Source organism: Artemia franciscana, unplaced genomic scaffold, assembly GCF_032884065.1.
Source record: "Artemia franciscana unplaced genomic scaffold, ASM3288406v1 PGA_scaffold_74, whole genome shotgun sequence".
Lineage (NCBI taxonomy): Eukaryota > Metazoa > Arthropoda > Branchiopoda > Anostraca > Artemiidae > Artemia > Artemia franciscana.
The window spans coordinates 1035714-1054589 of NW_027062709.1; the positions used below are offsets into that span (position 1 = coordinate 1035714).

An 18876-nucleotide genomic window follows, 5' to 3' on the forward strand; every position below is an offset into this window, starting at 1 on the left:
TGTGATCATTAAGCTCCCAGATAGTTTTTCCTTAATTTTATTTTATTTCATTAACTACCCACTGCAAACATTAGATGCTAATTTACTACTATTTTAATGATACTGGCTAATTTAAATGGCAATCAACTATATGATAGATGGATACTTGCCCCTCCTTCATATATTGCCCCCCCCCCTCTTCATATATAGAATAATTTCTGCTTTTAAACTTTAATGTTGTTCCTTACTTTTAGTTGAAAAACAACTTTTATATTCAATAAATAAAAGACGTATCTTTTTTGCTTAAATAAGGCAAAAGCTCATTGCTTTGCCAATCAAATCAGTAACCTAATTAGGATCTACGAACATTAAAAACGCCCCGCTCTTTACGCTAAAGTTTGACTCTTTCTCTCAATTCTACTTTATTAAACAGTAAAAAACTTTAGCGTTAAGAGAGAGGTGTTGAGAAGGAAACAGCCCCTTTCATACACGGAGTAATTTCTGTTCGTTTTAAGTTTTAATGTCGCTCCTTACTTACAGTTAAAAAAAACTAGTTTTTTCTATTTAATTTCTGAACGTTTTTCAATTAATGCATGTTTGATTTTGGCTCTCCGCACATAAATTATTAAGATTAAATTTGCATATTAATTCTTTTTTTGGCCAAATGGCTTTCTCTTAGTTTTGATCAGACTATTTTGAGAAATACGGGGTGGGGAAGGAGGCCTAGTTGCCCTCCAATTTTTAGGTTACTTAAAAAGGCAAACTAGAACTTTTAATTTTTAACGAACTTTTTATTAGTAAAAAATATACGTAACTTAAGAATTAACTTACGTAACAACGTTACGTTAAGTTTTGTCCCAATTCTTTAAGAATGACCCCTGAATCAGAAAGGCATTAGAAAAAATAGTTGAAATTACGAAAAATACTTTAGCATAAAGAGCGAGATATTTAGGAGGAGAAGAACCCCTCATATGCGGAATAATCTCTGTTTGTTTTAAATTATAATGTTACTCGTCACTTTCAATTGAAAAACCTTTTTCATGTTATTTTTTCATTATTTTTTTTATAGCAATGCTAGAAAATCTTGCGCCCTTTTCATTGGATTTCTCTTTCCCCATAACATATTCTTCCAAGGTCAGATCCTCCCACATAGCCCCTTCGCCTAAACCTCCCTCCGCATCACCAAAAAAATCCCCCTGAAAACGTCTGTACACTTCCCAATAATCATTACTGTAGGAAAGTAAAACAGTTCAAAATAGGGATGAAACCTTTTGATTGACAGTGAATAGATATAAAATTATTTAACTGGATATTTCGAACACATATACAGTGTTCATCATCAGCAGTAAAACTAAAAGACATGAATAAAAATAAACAAAATTTATACCTAATAAACTAATTACATATAGTTTATTGCTCTTATTTTTTTCAATGCAACAGTGGAGGCAAATCTCTTTGACCTTTTCGGTTCCGGTTCATTAGAATTATCTGACATAATACGTGGATAGAGGTCATAGCTCTTAGGTGAGGTGATATTTATTCTATTTGACCTCAGTAAATTATCATAAATTGAGTTCAATCCAAATTCACCTGTATCTCTGTTTATTATTCTTGAATGGATTTTTTTTTTAATTTCGATTGTTTCCCTGAAAATTTGCTTTAAACCTTGGTCCCTTGAAATCAAAGAAACATTTTCAAACAAAATAAAATGATTTGGAAAATTAAAGATATGTTCCGAGAGGGCCGACGTGAAATCTTCAGGTTTGGTATTTTGCTTTAAAGACGATGAAATAGAATTATGATGTTGTAGCAATCTCGCTTTTAAATTCTGGTTAGTACGTCCCACATAAGAGCTTCTACAAGTATATGGGATTTTATAAACCCCACTTTGTTGCTCTACGGAAGTCCGATCTTTTCCAGAATTTAAAAAACTAGCCAAAGTATTACTACCTCTTAAAGCTACCTTTAAGCCATTATTTTGTAAAATTCTTTTAAGGTTTTCACACAAACCTGGAACATATAGTAGAGAAAAAAAAAATATCTTTCTTTTCTGTTGTTTTCAGAATATTGTCAAAAAATTCTAGAAATTTGTTCCTTCTTTTCGAAAAAGTCTGGTCAATTAACGAACCCTGATAATGGTTACTTATTAAAATCTTTTAACAACAATAATTCCTCCTCAATGAATTTTGGAGAACAAATTCTAAAAATGCGGTCAGTTAAGGCTCGTAACTTTTGATGACAAAGACTAAATTTTATGAAACTTATATATTTAAAATTAGCATGAAAATCCAATTCTTTTGATGTATCTTTTTGTATCAAAATTACATTTTTTAGAGTTTCATTTACTATTGAGCCGGGTCGCTCCTTACTACAGATCGTTACCACGAATTGTTTGATTTATGCAAAATCAAGAATCGGCTCTTCTTAAAGACTTCTTAAGAGCTAGTTGACTCATAAAAAAAAACGCAACTTCAGTACACTGTTCTTTAGGTGGGCTTTTCAAAACTTCCTCTTTTTACAGGTACCCCACTAAAGACTTCTATATCATGCTTACTCACCCGAAAAGCATTTCCTTTACAAATCCAGATAACCATTTTCTATATCATAGGCAATTCAGCAACGCTTCTTAAGTAAAGAGCGATGTGGGTACGATGTTTTTTTAGGTGGGGGGGGGGGTAGACTAAGGCACTTCGTATTGAAGTATTTGTCGTAGAGACTTTTGGAAACCGAACTTTCTAGTGCCCTATTTAATAGTTGAAAGTGATTGGAAGGTAACTAGCCCCCCATTCATCATTATCCCAAAAAAGGTAGAGCAATCATGTCTTTGAGGATGATAATCTCCCCCCCCCAAAAAAAAAAATTATCAGGACGAGGGTTGTTAGTTATGCCCTGGGGCATATACAAAAAAAACTAAAATAAATGTTAAAAAATTAATAATCACTTTAACCTCAACACACTGAATGCATAGTTTGCGTAAATCGTGATTTAATAATCGTGCAAAATTCTTCGACACAAAAAGAAAAAATCTGTTCTAAGTTGTTTCAAGCTACGACTTTAAATTTAATTTGATAACCTAGGCTACTCATCGGTTTAGATTTCGATTGTTGTAAAATTGTTCGATCTGTAATGATTATTTGTTTTTTTTAAACACAATTTGTTTTTAATCGAAAATATTCAATCGAACACATTACAACAACTATCTTCGGTTGAAGGTATCCTTCAGTTGAATATGCTTTTGACCAGACTTATCATACGCATGGTCAGGGGCGTCCGTTGGGGATTCAAGGGGGAGTGGTTTTAGCCCTCTTAGATTTTTAAAATTACCCTCTTTGTTATTTTCCTAATAAAATAGAAAAAAATATTTCACCCTCCTAGATTATGTAAATTGCATTATTATCTTTTTGTCATAATTTGTGGCTAAATTGTGCCATGTATGAAAGTGAAAATTTAGGCAGAATAATTTTGGGAGTGATAGAGCGGTACAGCTATCAAAATAGAAACTGAACGAAAAAAAAGAAAAACTGAAAAATTTAAAATATTATATCAAAGCTGAGGGCTCAAACTGTCGAAATTTAATATAAATTTATGTAAAATCAATTATAGCCTCTTTCAGGCTGTTTCTTGAATTTCCAAAAAAAAATATAAGAGATAGTCTATATGAATTAAAAAAAAAGTAGAAGCATGTGTGCCAACGTCTTGACCCCCTCCTATATTTGGTTGAAATGAAGCTCAGATGACAGTGTTAAGGCCTTAGCTTCCCAGCGTACCGTGTGGAGATGTACCACAGGGCAATATTTTTAGGACTGAAGACCAAAACAGGGCTCTTCTAGCATTTCCCTCCCCCTCTAGATTTTTAAAGTTAGGTTCTTCAAATGTAAAAACTTACCATTAGCTCCCAATTCATTATCTCCATTTCAATAATAGAACACAAATTTAATACTATCGTATACTTGCAAAACTAAATTGTAACTAATGAATTATGACAATAGTTGCTTCTTTATATTACATTTAACTAATTATACATCTAATTCTGATCTAATTATTATATGCATAATGCATGTTAAAAGTCTGATTAAGTCAATGTTTTAAGAATAATTATGCAAGTGAAAGATCACCAATTGATATAACCAAAGATAATTTACATGTCTATTTCGGATATATTGCTAAAAAACATTTTTGGATTTGTTATTTTGTATGACTTAAGATTTTTTTAACTTATTTTTTATTAAATAAAACGTTAGTACATATAGGTGTATCCTTGTGTTTTTGCAGCATAAAATCCTTACACTGATGCCGACACAGAAAATGAAGGGGAGGGAAATATTCTTAAATTTTTGGAAAAGCTGAGAAAGAGGGGCAGGAAATATCCCCAATGCTTTATTCATCAGCATTATTTCTAAATTTTGATTTTTTAAAAGACTTTTTAAAAACTATTTGACTCATATCAAAAGTGGAACTTCAATATTTTTCTTTAGGTTGGCTTTTCAAGACCTTTGTTTTTACAAGTAACCCCCTAAAGACTTCTATAATAAGTATATTCTCCAAAAAGTATTTCTTTAGCAATTCTCAGATAACCATTTTTTCGTATCATAGGGGACGCAATAAAGAGCCGCCTAGGTAAGAGCGATGTGGGCATAATTTGTATTATTTTTTATAGACAGGATGGGGGAATTGACTAGGCCACTTCGTATGAAATTAGTTGTCATAGAAACTTTGAAAGGGGCCCATTCAATTGGAAGTTGAAAGTTTTATTGCCCTTGTTAATTGTTGAAAGTTATTGATGGGGAACCATATTCCCCCCTACGCCCATCATTTCCCCGCATAAAATCATCAAAATTTTTAGATAGCCTTAGATGTTGAGTTCAGTGCAGTTGAAAGGTCCAATAATTATGCTTTTGAAGATAACAATCCTCCTAACGCAGTTTTCAGAATAAGGGTTTTAAGCTATGCCCTGGAGTAACAAACCTCCCTCCCTGACAACCTCTTTTCCCCAAAGGTATCTGATCAAAATTATAACATAGCCATTTTATTAATAATAATTAAAAGAACATATAACCATGCTTTCAGGGTGGACATAGCCCCCTACAGCCCAGAGCAAGTGTGGTAATTAATGCTCCGGGGCATATACGGTTTTTATGGAATGGATAATTGTATAGACTTTGCATAAGATGGGGCTTATTTGATTGTATGTTCTAGTGCTCTTTAAGAGCCAAAAGTGAATAGAGGGTGGCCAGGCCCTTCTCCACAAGCTTATCATTCCCCAAAAAATATCCAATCAAAATCTTAAGAAAGTTATTTGTTCAGCATTCTTTAATGCTGTCCAGTAATTATGTCTATGGGGATGTCAAACTCCCCATAGTTCTCAGGACAAGGGCTGAGAGTTAGGCAATACCTTCATTAATTGCATGTAGTATGTGCTATTGAGAAAGATCATCCTGTTTGAACCATACTTTCCAACAGGACAAATGGCATTCAGGTAAATCTATCAGATAATATAGTGAAGGAGTCTTGAACTAACCAAAACGAGTTATGTGTATACTGATTATGGCAAGGGCGTAACTTAAGAATGACTGGGTATATTAACTTGGAACTTTCAGAAAATGATCAAAAAGGCAATATTTGTATGCTACCGCGAATACTACCACTACTACCGCACTAGAGTATTTATGATATTGAGGGGAAATTTGAGCTAAATTAAAAGACGTCATGTGCTTGCTGCTACTACTACTTCTATTGCAACTACTTTTAACGGCAATACGCTAATTGTACGGCTGCTACTAGTACTACCGCTATTGCTATTAATACTACTACTATTAAAGCCAAGGGTACTACTGTGACTGCTATTGCACATATGCCTAAGGGTATGACGGTAAAATTTCCAAGGATTTGTTGTTTTTTTTGGGGGGGGGAGGTGAACTTAGTCACAACACGCTGTCTGTATCCAGGTTGTCAAAATGGTACAAATGCAATATCTTAGGAACGATTTGGCGGGTGAAGTGGAAACTAATAGGGCTTGTTTTGGGGGATGTTGAACGAACCAAAAGAACTTTTTTTTACTAATACTATTACTCACACCCATATCCAGGATTTTTTTGAGGGGGGTCAAATTTTTTTCGGGGGTGGTTTAAAAAAAACTTAAAAAAAAACGAATCAAAAATTCGTTCAGATTCATTTTTGTTACGAGTTTGACGAACGTTCCGGGGGATCAAACCCCCTACCCCCTGGATTCGACGTTACTACTACTATTACCACTATTATTACTGCTTATTTTGCTGCTATTACTACCACTAAATCTAAGGCTACAACTATTAATCCTACAGTTAAAACTAAGGGTATTAAGGTGAAAAATTTGGGAAATATTGAAACTGTAAGGAACTAAATAAAAAGACACTATGTCCGCACAGGTTGTCAAGAGGACGTATCAGAAATGCTTCAGGGGCGGTTTCTGGCTTTAAGTTTAAATTTTCAGCGTGACTCGAAGGGAGGGGGGGTTGCAGAAACCAAAGGTGCTATGCACTTATTGCTACTAACGCCACTGCTACTACACAAGCTAAGAATATTAAAAAGAAGCTTTCGAGGAATATTTAGGCGGACGCTGAACTAAATCAGAAGGCTCTATTGCCCTTTTTATGAGTCAAAAGAGATTGGAGGGCAAGCGGCCCTACTCCTAAGCCTATTCATGTTCCAAACATACCCAGTCAGTATCTTGAGAAAGACATTTTGTTCAACGTAGTCGAACAGTCCAGGAGCTATGTCGCTAAAAATATTGGTTATGTCAACAACCAACAATTATATAATTGGCCCCATTATACTTTAAAACTAAATGCTGCTATAAACATAAATCAAAAAGTACTGTTTGTATGGTTACCAATAAGACACCTCAGCAATGTATTGAGAACAACTTAGAGTATTAAGCTGAAACTTTAGGGACTACTTCAGGGCCACCTCTGGGATACTTTAAATAAATCAAAAGAGTGTATTCAGGTTGTCAAATAGCATAGATATAATTGTTATGTTTTATTTTTTAGGTCAACTTGGGGAAGAGCTCCTCCAACATACATATAGCAAGCCAAACTACGGATTCTTATAAAAAAAAAAAACACCTCAAAATTACCTCATATCACCATTAATAAACAAACCAAACTCAAAGCTAAAAGAAATTATAATAAATAACTGACTCAAAGTCAAAACAAGCAAGCATTAACTTGAGTGAGGCTGACAACCCCCATGCCTTCTCAAGACCAGAACAAAATTTGCACTTTACTGAAATGAAATACATGCTAAATGATTCAATTTTTTTGGCATTAATAAATAAAAACTACGAAAACTTTAAGCAATAAAAGTCAGTATATATAGTAAACTGGCAATCCATGGTCATTTGTTTTCATGTTTTTTTTATTATTTTCAACTGTCAATTATCTTTAGGTCTTGAGAAGACATGGGGATTGTTTTTACATGTTAATTTTATCTGATGTACAGTTCTAAAGGACCTCAGTAAAAAAAAAGATAAATGGAAAAGCTTCGGATACTCTTAGTTATTCCAGATAAATATCTTGCATGCCGTTTGAAATATCCTTTAAGTAAAAGTAAAAAATGAATAAATAAAAAGTGTCAAATACCCCTCCTCCCATATTAAAAACAAGAAATACCTTCCCACTGCTTTTTGAAAAATAGGCTACCTTTTTACCATGATTAATATCTTCCCCTCCCCTACATTTTTGTGAGTTGACACCGCTGTCAGAATTTCTTGTTAAAATAAACAATATATATGCACGTATATGTCAATTAGAGTAATAGAAAAACTAATCTCCTTGAAAAATTTTAAGCCTTACAAAATTTAAAATGTTTTAAAAATATTTTTCAAAGCTACATCTTACTTATTTTAGGTCATATCAGTTTATCATCTTTGATTTGCACAACTATTCTTAAGACATTTGCTTAACGATATCTTTAACATACATAATGCGCTTAAGAGGATGAAACCAGAAGTTAGTTCAATATAAAATAATCATCATAGGTAAAAATCCTCACAAAAGAATGAATTATCAAAATGATGCAAAAACTGACATTATCGTAAACGAATTGTAGCGACTCGGCTCAATAGTGACCAAAACTCTAAGAAACGGCATTTTGATACCAATAGTTGCATCAAAAGTAGTGCATTTTTACGCTGATTCTAAATATATAAGCTTCATCAAGCTTAATTTTACCCATCAAAAGTTACAAGCCTGAGAAAATGTGTCTTATTTTGGAAAATAGGGGGAACCCCCCCCTAAAAGTCAAGGAATCTTGAAGAAGATCACACCATCAGATTCAGTGTATTAGAGAACCCTACTGCAGAAATTTCAAGCTCTTATCTATAAAAATGTGGAATTTTGTATTTATACCCAGAAGACAGATCACGGATGCGTGTTTATTTGTTTTTTGTTTTTTTTTTCCCAGGGGTGATCGTATCGAGCCAGTGGTCCTAGAATATCACGAGAGGATCTATTCTAACGGCAATTAAAAGTTCTACTGCCCTTTTTAAGTGACCAACAAAACTGGAGGGCACCTAAGCCCCCTCCCATGTTCATTTTTTCCCCAAAGTCACTGGATCAAAATTTTGTGATGGCCATTTTGTTTAGAATTTAGAAAAACTGATAATTAAGTCTTTTGGGACGACTTAATCCCCCACAGTATCCGGGGAAAGGGCTGCAAGTTGTAAACTTTGACCGTTGTTTTCATATAGTAATGGTTATTGGGACGTTTTCAAGGGGACTTTCTCACGTTAAAGGGGGGTCAGGGGGAGGGGTTACGTGGTAGGATCTTTAAACAACCAACAGAGATAAAACTCTACAAAAAGAAAACTTCAAACGATCTTTCCATGGAGGAATTTATCATGAGGGAAGAAAATTTCCATGAAGGGGTCAAAGGATTCTCTAGAACTATTAAAAAAAAAACAATGAGAAAATAAATAAAAAAAAGTTTTTTTTCAGGTGAAAGTAAGGAGCAGCATTAGAACCCAGAATGAACAGAAATCACTACGTATATAAGGGGGTTAGATCGGTGCGTATAGATCGGTGATGATTCAAAATTATACAAAAAAATAAGTTTTTGACTGAAACTAAGGATTGATATTAAAATCAAAAAGAACAGAAAATATCCCGCATAATAAAACAAGATCAAATTGGCGTCATTTCTGTATTAAATTTTAAGCAAAAATGAGCAAAGATGATGTTTCCGAGAAACGTAAAGAGCGAAGATGAAATTTAAAACGGGCAAAAATTATAACTTCAGAGCATATCTGACATGTATCAATGAAAATAGTACAAATCAACCAACTGATTATATTTCTCTATGGTTCTAGGATTATAGAAAACTGGAGGCTTTACTAAAAACACAAAATAATGTAGGAGTTTTGGTACAGTAAAAGAAAACCAATTAAGGTCACTTTTTACAGAATAAAAAAAGTATTTTAGGATTGTTGCTTTATTTTTTTTCCGTTTAATATGGCTAGAGAGGGATTAGAGGTTAGAGATATAGATTCAGAGTTCATACTTTGTCTTATTTGATTATTATGTCAAGTAATACTTAAGCATTTATTAAGATTGTATATTACTCACTAATGGTATTATAGTTGGCGAGATCAAAATACTACCTGATAAATCAATCGCTTGGGTTTTAAGACGACTTTAATTGTAAATTAAAAGTTACCGATGTCACAACTGGTGTAAAACCATAAAAAGCTTTAAAGATTAGTTTATTGTTGTGAGACTACATGCTCACTTTTGACTCCCTAATCAGAATTCCTGTTTTTTTATACTTGACTTTCGTGTTTTAGTAAAGCGTTAGTTTCCTATAATTCTTAAAAACAGGGAAAAATAATCAGTTGGTTTATTTGCACTTATCCGTTTTAAGTTATAACTTTACTCTTTACTTCCCTCAGAAAGTTTTTTTTTTTAGAGTTCTTAGTCTGGAGTTCGTCTCCTAAAAAAATGCTTCTTGTATGTTAGTTGGGGATTGGGGCAGAGGGAATTGTCATCCAAAATTGTTAGGTGTTAGGAGAATTGTTAGGAGAATTTTAATCAGGGAGGAAAGTTTTCAAAAATATTTTTTCCATGAAAATTTTTAAACAGGAGTGAAGGGAGAACCATTTTTAACCAGGTTATATGTTTGCCTTTATCATTAGTGCATAGTGACGTACTATGTTGAACCTTAACAATAGATGAATGTGAATACATTAATTTTAAATAGAAATATATATTTTTAGTATGTATGTACAATAATAAATGAAATTTCTAAATTATGTATGTTCTTGTCAATGGCTAGACGTGTTCGTCAGCATTTAGTTTTCGATTTTTCAACACTGCCTCAACCAAGGAACCAAGGAACCAGACTCCTGACTCCAGTTTATCGAACCTGCAAAAATAAACATTAGTCACTTTGCTCTTAGAAGTTAACAATTTTTGTTAACAAAAAAAATTCTTAGCAAAAACCTGTAAGTATTGAACTACGCGGCTAAATAGTAACCGAAAGTCTAAAAAACAGATTTTGTTAACAATAGACACATCCAAAGGAATGATTTTCAAGCTAACTCCAAATTTATAAAGTTCATTTAGTTTAGTATCACACATCAAAAGTTACGAGCTTCAAAAAATTTGCCGGATTTTCAAAAAAGGGAAATTATTCCCGCAAAATCAAGAAATCTCAATGGAAATCCCACCATCATATTTAGCGTATCAGAGAACCCTACTGTAAAGGTTTCCAGCTACCATTGGCAATAATGTGGAATTTTTTGCCAGAGAAAAGATAACGGATACGTGTTAATTTGTTTGTTTTTTGTCCAGGGTGAGCTTATCGAACTAATTGTCGTAGAGTCTCATGAGAGGGCTCTTTCATACGGACATCAAATGTTCTAGTGCCTATTTAAGTGATCGAAAAGAATACAGAGCAACAAGCCCGAATCTTACGCCTTTTCCCCCGAAAATTGTGTGATCAAAATTTTGATAAAGCTATTTTTCAGCATTGTTAAAAGACCCAATAACTACATCTTTGGGGGAGATTTTTCGGTGAATTCTTTAGCGGGGTCCGAATATAATGGAAGGATTATTTTGCAAGAGATAAATTCTAGAAGTGGAATTTGACACGGGAGCAACTTTTCATTGGGGCGGGGGTAGAGATTTCCATCATACAAGGCATCATAAACGAAAGTATGCTAAGAAAATTTTTTCCGCCATAGCAGGTATCTTGCTGGGGGTGTTTTTGTAGGAAAGCCTGTCCAAGAAGGAGCCTTTCTTGAAGGAGAGAATATTTAATGGAAAGGGAGCCGAATTTCCAGGTCTTATAAGCTATTTTGTGTGACACACTGTTTTTTGGTTTATGGTATATTTCGACACAGTCAATGAACTGTCATGGTGCCTGAACACAATCATGCTAAGTTTTAATAGATTTTGCAAATATTTGATTACTAGATTATTGTTTATTGCCTGTTTTGCTTCAGGCTCATGATATTATGTCGTTTTATTGTGTAAGAATTATTTATGTAAGTTTTTTTCGGTACACGGTTTCACCCTTTTGCTTATTGTAGATTATCTTGTTGTTTCTTTTGTTTTGTTTTTTTGTTCTTAGTTTTTATTATTTTTTTTCTATTTTTTTTTTTTTGTTACTAGCACAGCCTCGCAAGCAAAACTTTTCGTGTGATACCGATTGATTTTGTATCTGTTCTTTTTCTTTTTTTGGATAATAAATTTTTATTAATACTGCTATTAGTAGTAGAAACAAAAATTATGTTATTTAAACGATAATTCGCAAAAATGTAAGGTGTGGAAGGCCGTATCAAGGGGTTCTTAGGGGTTTGAACCCCCCTCTCTAGAAGTATTTGTCTGGATAATATCGTTGAAAAATGGAAATGCAATAAAAGTAATTATCAAATTATTAAGTATTTAATTAAGCAAAAGTAAACTGAGAAATAAAAATAATCAAATAATAATGCAAACAATTAGAAGCAATTAAACTAAGATAACAATAATAAGAGATAAATTATCAGTTAATTAATAAAATAAAAATTAACTAAAGAAATATAAAAAAAATATTATACCTTCTGAAGAAATATCAAAATTGCCACCTTCAGTAGAAACTATTGATTCTAGACTGCCAAATCTGAAATTATTGTTTTGGTGAATATTGTTGCTCCATATTTTCGATATGTCCGTATCGCATATAACAGTCGTTAGTTTGAGTTCAAGTTTGGTTCTTTCCAGCTCATCTTTTACTTTCTCCATCTTCCCAGACAGATCCAGCAAAGCCTTGATGCCATAAGCAGCACACATATCACCTAATTTCCGTCGCTGATATTCATGCTGCAATTCAGCATTGCGACTCCTTATTAGATGATAAGCAAAAATACATTCATTGCTGACTGTTGTAAAGTCCTCTTTTAATTTTTCATTCTGTTCATTCAGTCTACATAGCTCTTCCTTGAACACTGTACTTAGAGCTCTAAACGCTAACAATTCTTGGTTAAACTGATTGAGCTGCAACTGAGTGTCCGATTTGTCAAGTTTTAAAGACGTGATCTTCATTGATTTTGATTCTGCTTCTAGTTTCTCTCTTACGTTTTTAAGCTCCTCTTTCAGCTCTAACCTGTTTAATTTAAGCTGAGTTATTTCTTCTTTCATCTTCCGTTGATTTGCTGATGAATTTCTTAATGAAACTGATAATTTTTTGTTTTTGTTTTTTAGTTTTTGATACTTTTGGAATAATTTTCGAGAATTTTGTTCAGTTTTGTCAACTCCTCCTCTTTGCCTTCGGTCGTTTTTCTTACTTTCCTCTTTTATTTTGTTTTCAGTTTCAGCCGGTCTCTTCTCGGTCTCCTGAAACAAAGGCAATGCTTACACACAAGTGTGATCATTAAGCTCCCAGATAGTTTTTCCTTAATTTTATTTTATTACATTAACTACCCATCGCAAACATTAGATGCTAATTTACTATTATTTAATGATACTGGCTAATTTAAATGGCAATCAACTATATGATAGATGGATACTTGCCACCCTTCATATATTCCCCCCCCCCTCTTCATATATAGAATAATTTCTGCCTTTAAACTTTAATGTTGTTCCTTACTTTTAGTTGAAAAACATCTTTTATATTCAATAAATTATATTCAATAAAAAGACGTATCTTTTTTGCTTAAATAAGGCAAAAGCTCATTGCTTTGCCAATCAAATCAGTAACCTAATTTGGATCTAAGAACATTAAAAACGCCCCGCTCTTTACGCTAAAGTTTGACTCTTTCTCACAATTCTACTTTATTAAACGGTAAAAAGCTTTAGCGCTAAGAGAGAGGTGTTGAGAAGGAAACAGCCCCTTTCATACACGGAGTAATTTCTGTTCGTTTTAAGTTTTAGTGTCGCTCCTTACTTACAGTTAAAAAAACTAGTTTTTTCTATTTAATTTCTGAACGTTTTTGAATTAATGCATGTTTGATTTTGGCTCTCCGCGCATAAATTATTAAGATTGAATTTGCATATTAAATCTTTTTTTGGCCAAATGGCTTTCTCTTAGTTTTGATCAGACTATTTTGAGAAATAAGGGGTGGGGAAGGAGGCCTAGTTGCCCTCTTGCTGCTCTTAGCATAAAGAGCGAGGTATTTAGGAGGAGAAGAACCCCTCGTATGCGGAATAATCTCTGTTTTTTTTTTAAGTTATAATGCTACTCGTCACTTTCAATTGAAAAACTTTTTCATGTTATTTTTTCATTGTTTTTTTATAGCAACGCTAGAAAATCTTGCGCCCTTTTCATTGGATTTCTCTTTCCCCATGACAAATTCTTCCAAGGTCAGAGCCTCCCACATAGCCCCTTCGCCTAAACCCCCCCTCCGTATCACCAAAAAAATCCCCCTGAAAACGTCTATACACTTCCCAATAATCATTACTGTAGGAAAGTAAAACAGTTCAAAATAGGGATGAAACCTTTTTATTGACAGTGAATAGATATAAAATTATTTAACTGGATATTTCGAACACATATACAGTGTTCATCATCAGCAGTAAAACTAAAAGACATGAATAAAAATAAACAAAATTTATACCTAATAAACTAATTACATATAGTTTATTGCTCTTAATTTTTTCAATGCAACAGTGGAGGCAAATCTCTTTGACCTTTTCGGTTCCGGTTCATTAGAATTATCTGACATATTACGTGGACAGAGGTCATAGCTCTTAGGTGAGGTGATATTTATTCTATTTGACCTCAGTAAATTATCATAAATTGAGTTCAATCCAAATTCACCTGTATCTCTGTTTATTATTCTTGAATATAATTTTTTTTAATTTCGATTGTTTCCCTGAAGATTTGCTTTAAACCTTGGTCCCTAGAAATCAAAGAAACATTTTCAAACAAAATAAAATGATTTGGAAAATTAAAGATATGTTCCGAGAGGGCCGACGTGAAATCTTCAGGTTTGGTATTTTGCTTTAAAGACGATGAAATAGAATTATGATGTTGTAGCAATCTCGCTTTTAAATCCTGGTTAGTACGTCCCACATAAGAGCTTCTACAAGTACATGGGGTTTTATAAACCCCACTTTGTTGCTCTACGGAAGTCCGATCCTTTCCAGAATTTAAAAAACTAGCCAAAGTATCAATACCTCTTAAAGCTACCTTTAAGCCATTATTTTGTAAAATTCTTTTAAGTTTTTCACTCAAACCTGGAACATATGGTAGAGAACAAAAAATATCTTTCTTTTCTGTTGTTTCCAGAATATCGTCAGAAAATTCTAGAAATTTGTTCCTTCTTTTCGAAAAAGTCTGGTCAATTAACCAACCCGGATAATGGTTACTTATTAAAATCTCTTTTAACAACAATAATTCCTCCTCAATGAATTTTGGAGAACAAATTCTAAAAATGCGGCCAGTTAAGGCTCGTAACTTTTTATGACAAAGACTAAATTTTATGAAACTTATATATTTAAAATTAGCATGAAAATCCAATTCTTTTGAATTTCCAGAAAAAAATATAAGAGATAGTCTATATGAATTAAAAAAAAGGTAGAAGCATGTGTGCCTACACGTTTTGACCCCCCCTCCTATATTTGGTCTAAATGAAGCTCAGATGACAGTGTTAAGGCCTTAGCTTCCCAGCGTACCGTGTGGAGATGTATCACAGGGCAGTATTTTTAGGACTGAAGACCAAAACATAACTCTTCTAGCATTCCACCCCCCCTCTTCTAGATTTTTAAAGTCAGGTTCTTCAAATGTAAAAACTTACCAATAGCTCCCAATTCATTCTCTCCATTTCAATAATAGAACAAAAATTTAATACTATCGTATACTTGCAAAACTAAATTGTAACTGCTGAATTAGGATAATGGTTGCTTCTTTATATTACATTTAACTAATTATACATCTAATTCTGATCTAATTATTATGTGCATAATGCATGTTAAAAGTCTGATTATGTCAATGTTTTAAGAATAATTATGCAAGTGAAAGATCACCAATTGATATAACCAAAGATAATTTACATGTCTATTTCGGATATATTGCTAAAAACATTTTTGGATTTGTTATTTTGTATGACTTAAGATTTTTAAACGTATTTTTTATTAAATAAAACGTTAGTACATATAGGTGTATCCTTGTGTTTTTGTAGCATAAAAACCTTACACTGATGCCGACACAGAAAATGAAGGGGAGGGAAATATTCTTAAATTTTTGGAAAAACTGAGAAAGAGGGGCAGGAAATATCCCCGATGCTTTATTCATCAGCATTAATTCTAAATTTTGATTTTTTTAAAGACTTTTTAAAAACTAGTTGACTCATATCAAAGGTGGAACTTCAATACTGTTCTTTAGGTGGGCTTTTAAGACCTTGATATATTCCTCCTTTGTTTATTCCTCCGAAAAGTATTTCTTTAGCAATTTTCAGATAACCATTTTTTCGTATCATAGGGGACGCAATAAAGAGCCGCCTAGGTAAAGAGCGATGTGGGCATAATTTGTATTATTTTTTATAGACAGGAGGGGGGAGTTGACTAGGCCACTTCGTATGGAATTAGTTGTCATAGAAACTTTGAAAGGGGCCAATTCAATTGAAAATTGAAAGTTTTATTGCTCTTGTTAATAGTCAATAGCAACTGGCGAGCAGCCAGCAACAGGTAACAAGGGGCTGTTCCCTTCTCAACGCCTCGCTCTTTAAGCTAAAGTTTGACTCTTTCTCTCAATTCTACTTTATGGGGCGTTGAGAAGGGAACAGCCCCTTTCATACACGGAGTAATTTCTTTTCGTTTTAAGCTTTAATGTCGCTTCTTACTTTCAGTTAAAAAAACTAGTTTTTTTTTTATTTAATTTCTGGACGTTTTTGAATTAATACATGTTTGATTTTGGCTCTCCGCACATAAATTACTAAAATGAAATTTGCATATTTTTTTTTTCTTGGGCTAAACGGCTTTTTCTTAGTTTTGATCACACGATTTTGAGAAAAAAGGGGTGGAGAAGGAGGCCTAGTTGCCCTCCAGTTTTTCGGTTAGTTAAAAAGGCAGCTAAAACTTTTAATTTTTAACGAACGTTTTTATTAGTAAAAATTATACGTAACTTAAGAATTAACTTACGTAACAAACTTCTATATTCTTATATTTTTCTTATGTATATGAGGGGGTTTGTCCCCTCGTTAATACAACGCTCTTTACACTAAAGCTTAAGTTTTATCCCAATTCTTTAACAATGACCCCTGAATCAGAAAGGCCATAGAATAAATAGTTGAAATTATTAAAAATACTTTAGCATAAAGAGCGAGATATTTAGGAGGAGAAGAGCCCCTCATATGCGTAATAATCTCGTTCGTTTTAAGTTTTAAAGATACTCCTTACTTTCAATTGAAAAAACATTTTCATGTTTATTTTTTCATTGTTTTCTTTATAGTAATGCTAGAAAATCCTGCGCCTTTTCATTGAATTTCTCTTTCACCATGACATTTCCTCCAAGGAAAGATCCTCCCACATAGCCCGCTCCCCTCAGCCCCCCAAACCAAAAAAATTCCCCTGAAAGTGTCTGTACACTTCCCAATAACCATTACTGTATGTAAACACTGGTCAAAATTTGTACTTGCAGTCCCTCCCCGTGGACTTTTGGGGGAGTAAGTCATCCCCAAGACATAGTTGTTTTGGTCTTTGACTGTGCTGAACAAAATAGCTATCTCAAAATTTATATCTGTTGACTTTGGGAAAAAAATGAGCGTGGGAGGGGGCCTAGGTGCCCTCTAATTTTTTTGGTCACTTAAAAAGGGCACTAGAACTTTTCATTTCCGTTTGAATGATCCCTCTTGTGACATTCTAGGACCACTTGGTTGATACGATGACCCCTGGGAAAAAAAAAACAACAAACAAACGAATGAACACGCACCCGTGATCTGTCTTCTGGCAAAAAATACAAAATTCCCCATTTTTGTAGATAGGAGCTTGAAATTTTCGTAAGAGGATTCTCTCATACACCAAATGCGATGGTGTAATTTTCGTTAAGATTCTATGACTTTTAGAGGGTGTTTCCCCTATTTTTCAAAAAAAGGCAAATTTTCTCAGGCTCGTAACTTTTGATGACAAAGACTAAATTTGGGGAAACTTATATATTTAAAATCAGTATGAAAATCCGATTCTTTTGATGTATCTTTTAGTATCAAAATCCCGTTTTTTAGAGTTTCGTGAGCCGGGTCGCTCCTTACTACAGTTCGTTACCACGAACTGTTTGATATCGAGGAAGAGTCTTAAAAAAAGCGTAGCTTAAGAATGACTGGGTATATTAACTTGGAACTTCCAGGAAATGATAAGGGAGATTATCAAAAAGACAATATTTGCATGCTACCGCGAATACTACAACGGTACTTGTGTATTATTCAGAACCCACTCAATAAGTGAAGCTAGGTTCTTTCGTGAAAAAAACTACGATGCAGGTACATTTTAATGAAATATTTGGTACTTGTTCGTCATTCAAAACAAACTCAAGAAATTTACAGCCTTTACGATATTTAGGCAATATTAACGGCAATGTGCGCACGCTACTATTAATACTGCTATAATTGATTCATTTACTGCTACTACTACTTCTATTGCAATTACTTTAAACGGCAATACGTTAATACTTCGGCTGCTACTATTATTACCGCTATTGCTATTAATGCTACAACTATTAATAACAAGGGTTCTAGTGTTCTAAAACTTAAAAAAATTACAAGGGTTCTAAAACTTACCAATAGTTCCCAATTCATGCTACCCATTTCAGTAACAGAACAAAAATTTAATACTATGGTATGCTTGCAAAACTAATTTACAACTGCTGAATTATGACAATTGTTGCTTCTTTATATTACATTTAACTAATCATACATCTAATTCTGATCTAATTATTATGTGCATAATACTTGCTAAAAATCTGATTAAGTCAAAGTTTTAAGAATAATTATGCAAGTAAAAGATCACAAATTGATGTGACGTGAGATAATTTACATGTCTATTTTGGTTATATTGCTAAAAAAAACATTTTTGGATTTGTTATTTTGTATGACTTAAGCATATCTTTTTAAATAAAAAGTTAGCACATATAGGTGTATCATTGTGTTTTTGTAGCATAAAATCCTTACACTGATGTCGACACGGAAAATGAAGGGGAGGGAAATATTCCTGATACTTAATTCATCAGCATTAATTCTAATTTTGAATTTTTTAAAAACTTTTTAAAAACTAGTTGACTCGTATCAAAAGAGGAACTTCAATAGTATTCTTTAGGTGGGCTTTTCAAAACTTTTGTTTTTACACATACCCCACTAAAGACTTCTATAATATGTATATTCCTCCAAAAGTAATTCTTTAGCAATTTTCAAATAACCATTTGTTCGTATCATAGGGGACGCAATAATGAGCC

The 18876-nt window shown here is 33.2% G+C and overlaps 1 protein-coding gene across 1 annotated transcript; it reads right to left on the reverse strand.

The window, feature by feature from the left end:
- Positions 1-10243: 10243 nt before the first annotated feature.
- On the reverse strand, positions 10244-13000 carry LOC136042193 (uncharacterized). The gene is made up of 2 exons (XM_065727125.1): positions 12056-13000; positions 10244-10377 (listed from the first exon to the last, which is right to left on the reverse strand). Exons 1-2 carry the CDS (start codon positions 12633-12635, stop codon positions 10319-10321), a joined length of 639 nt encoding a protein of 212 aa, XP_065583197.1. The 5' UTR covers positions 12636-13000; the 3' UTR covers positions 10244-10318.
- Between the last annotated feature and the right edge of the window lie 5876 nt (positions 13001-18876).

What these genes read in the sequence shown, in the direction of transcription:
- LOC136042193 (XM_065727125.1), bottom strand. Translation starts at nt 12,635, where the DNA reads ATGAAAGAAGAAATAACTCAGCTTAAATTAAACAGGTTAGAGCTGAAA. An exon ending in TTTTGATATTTCTTCAGAAG is followed by an intron (nt 10,378 to 12,055) that starts GTATAATATTTT and finishes TTATTTTTGCAG; the next exon opens with GTTCGATAAACTGGAGTCAG.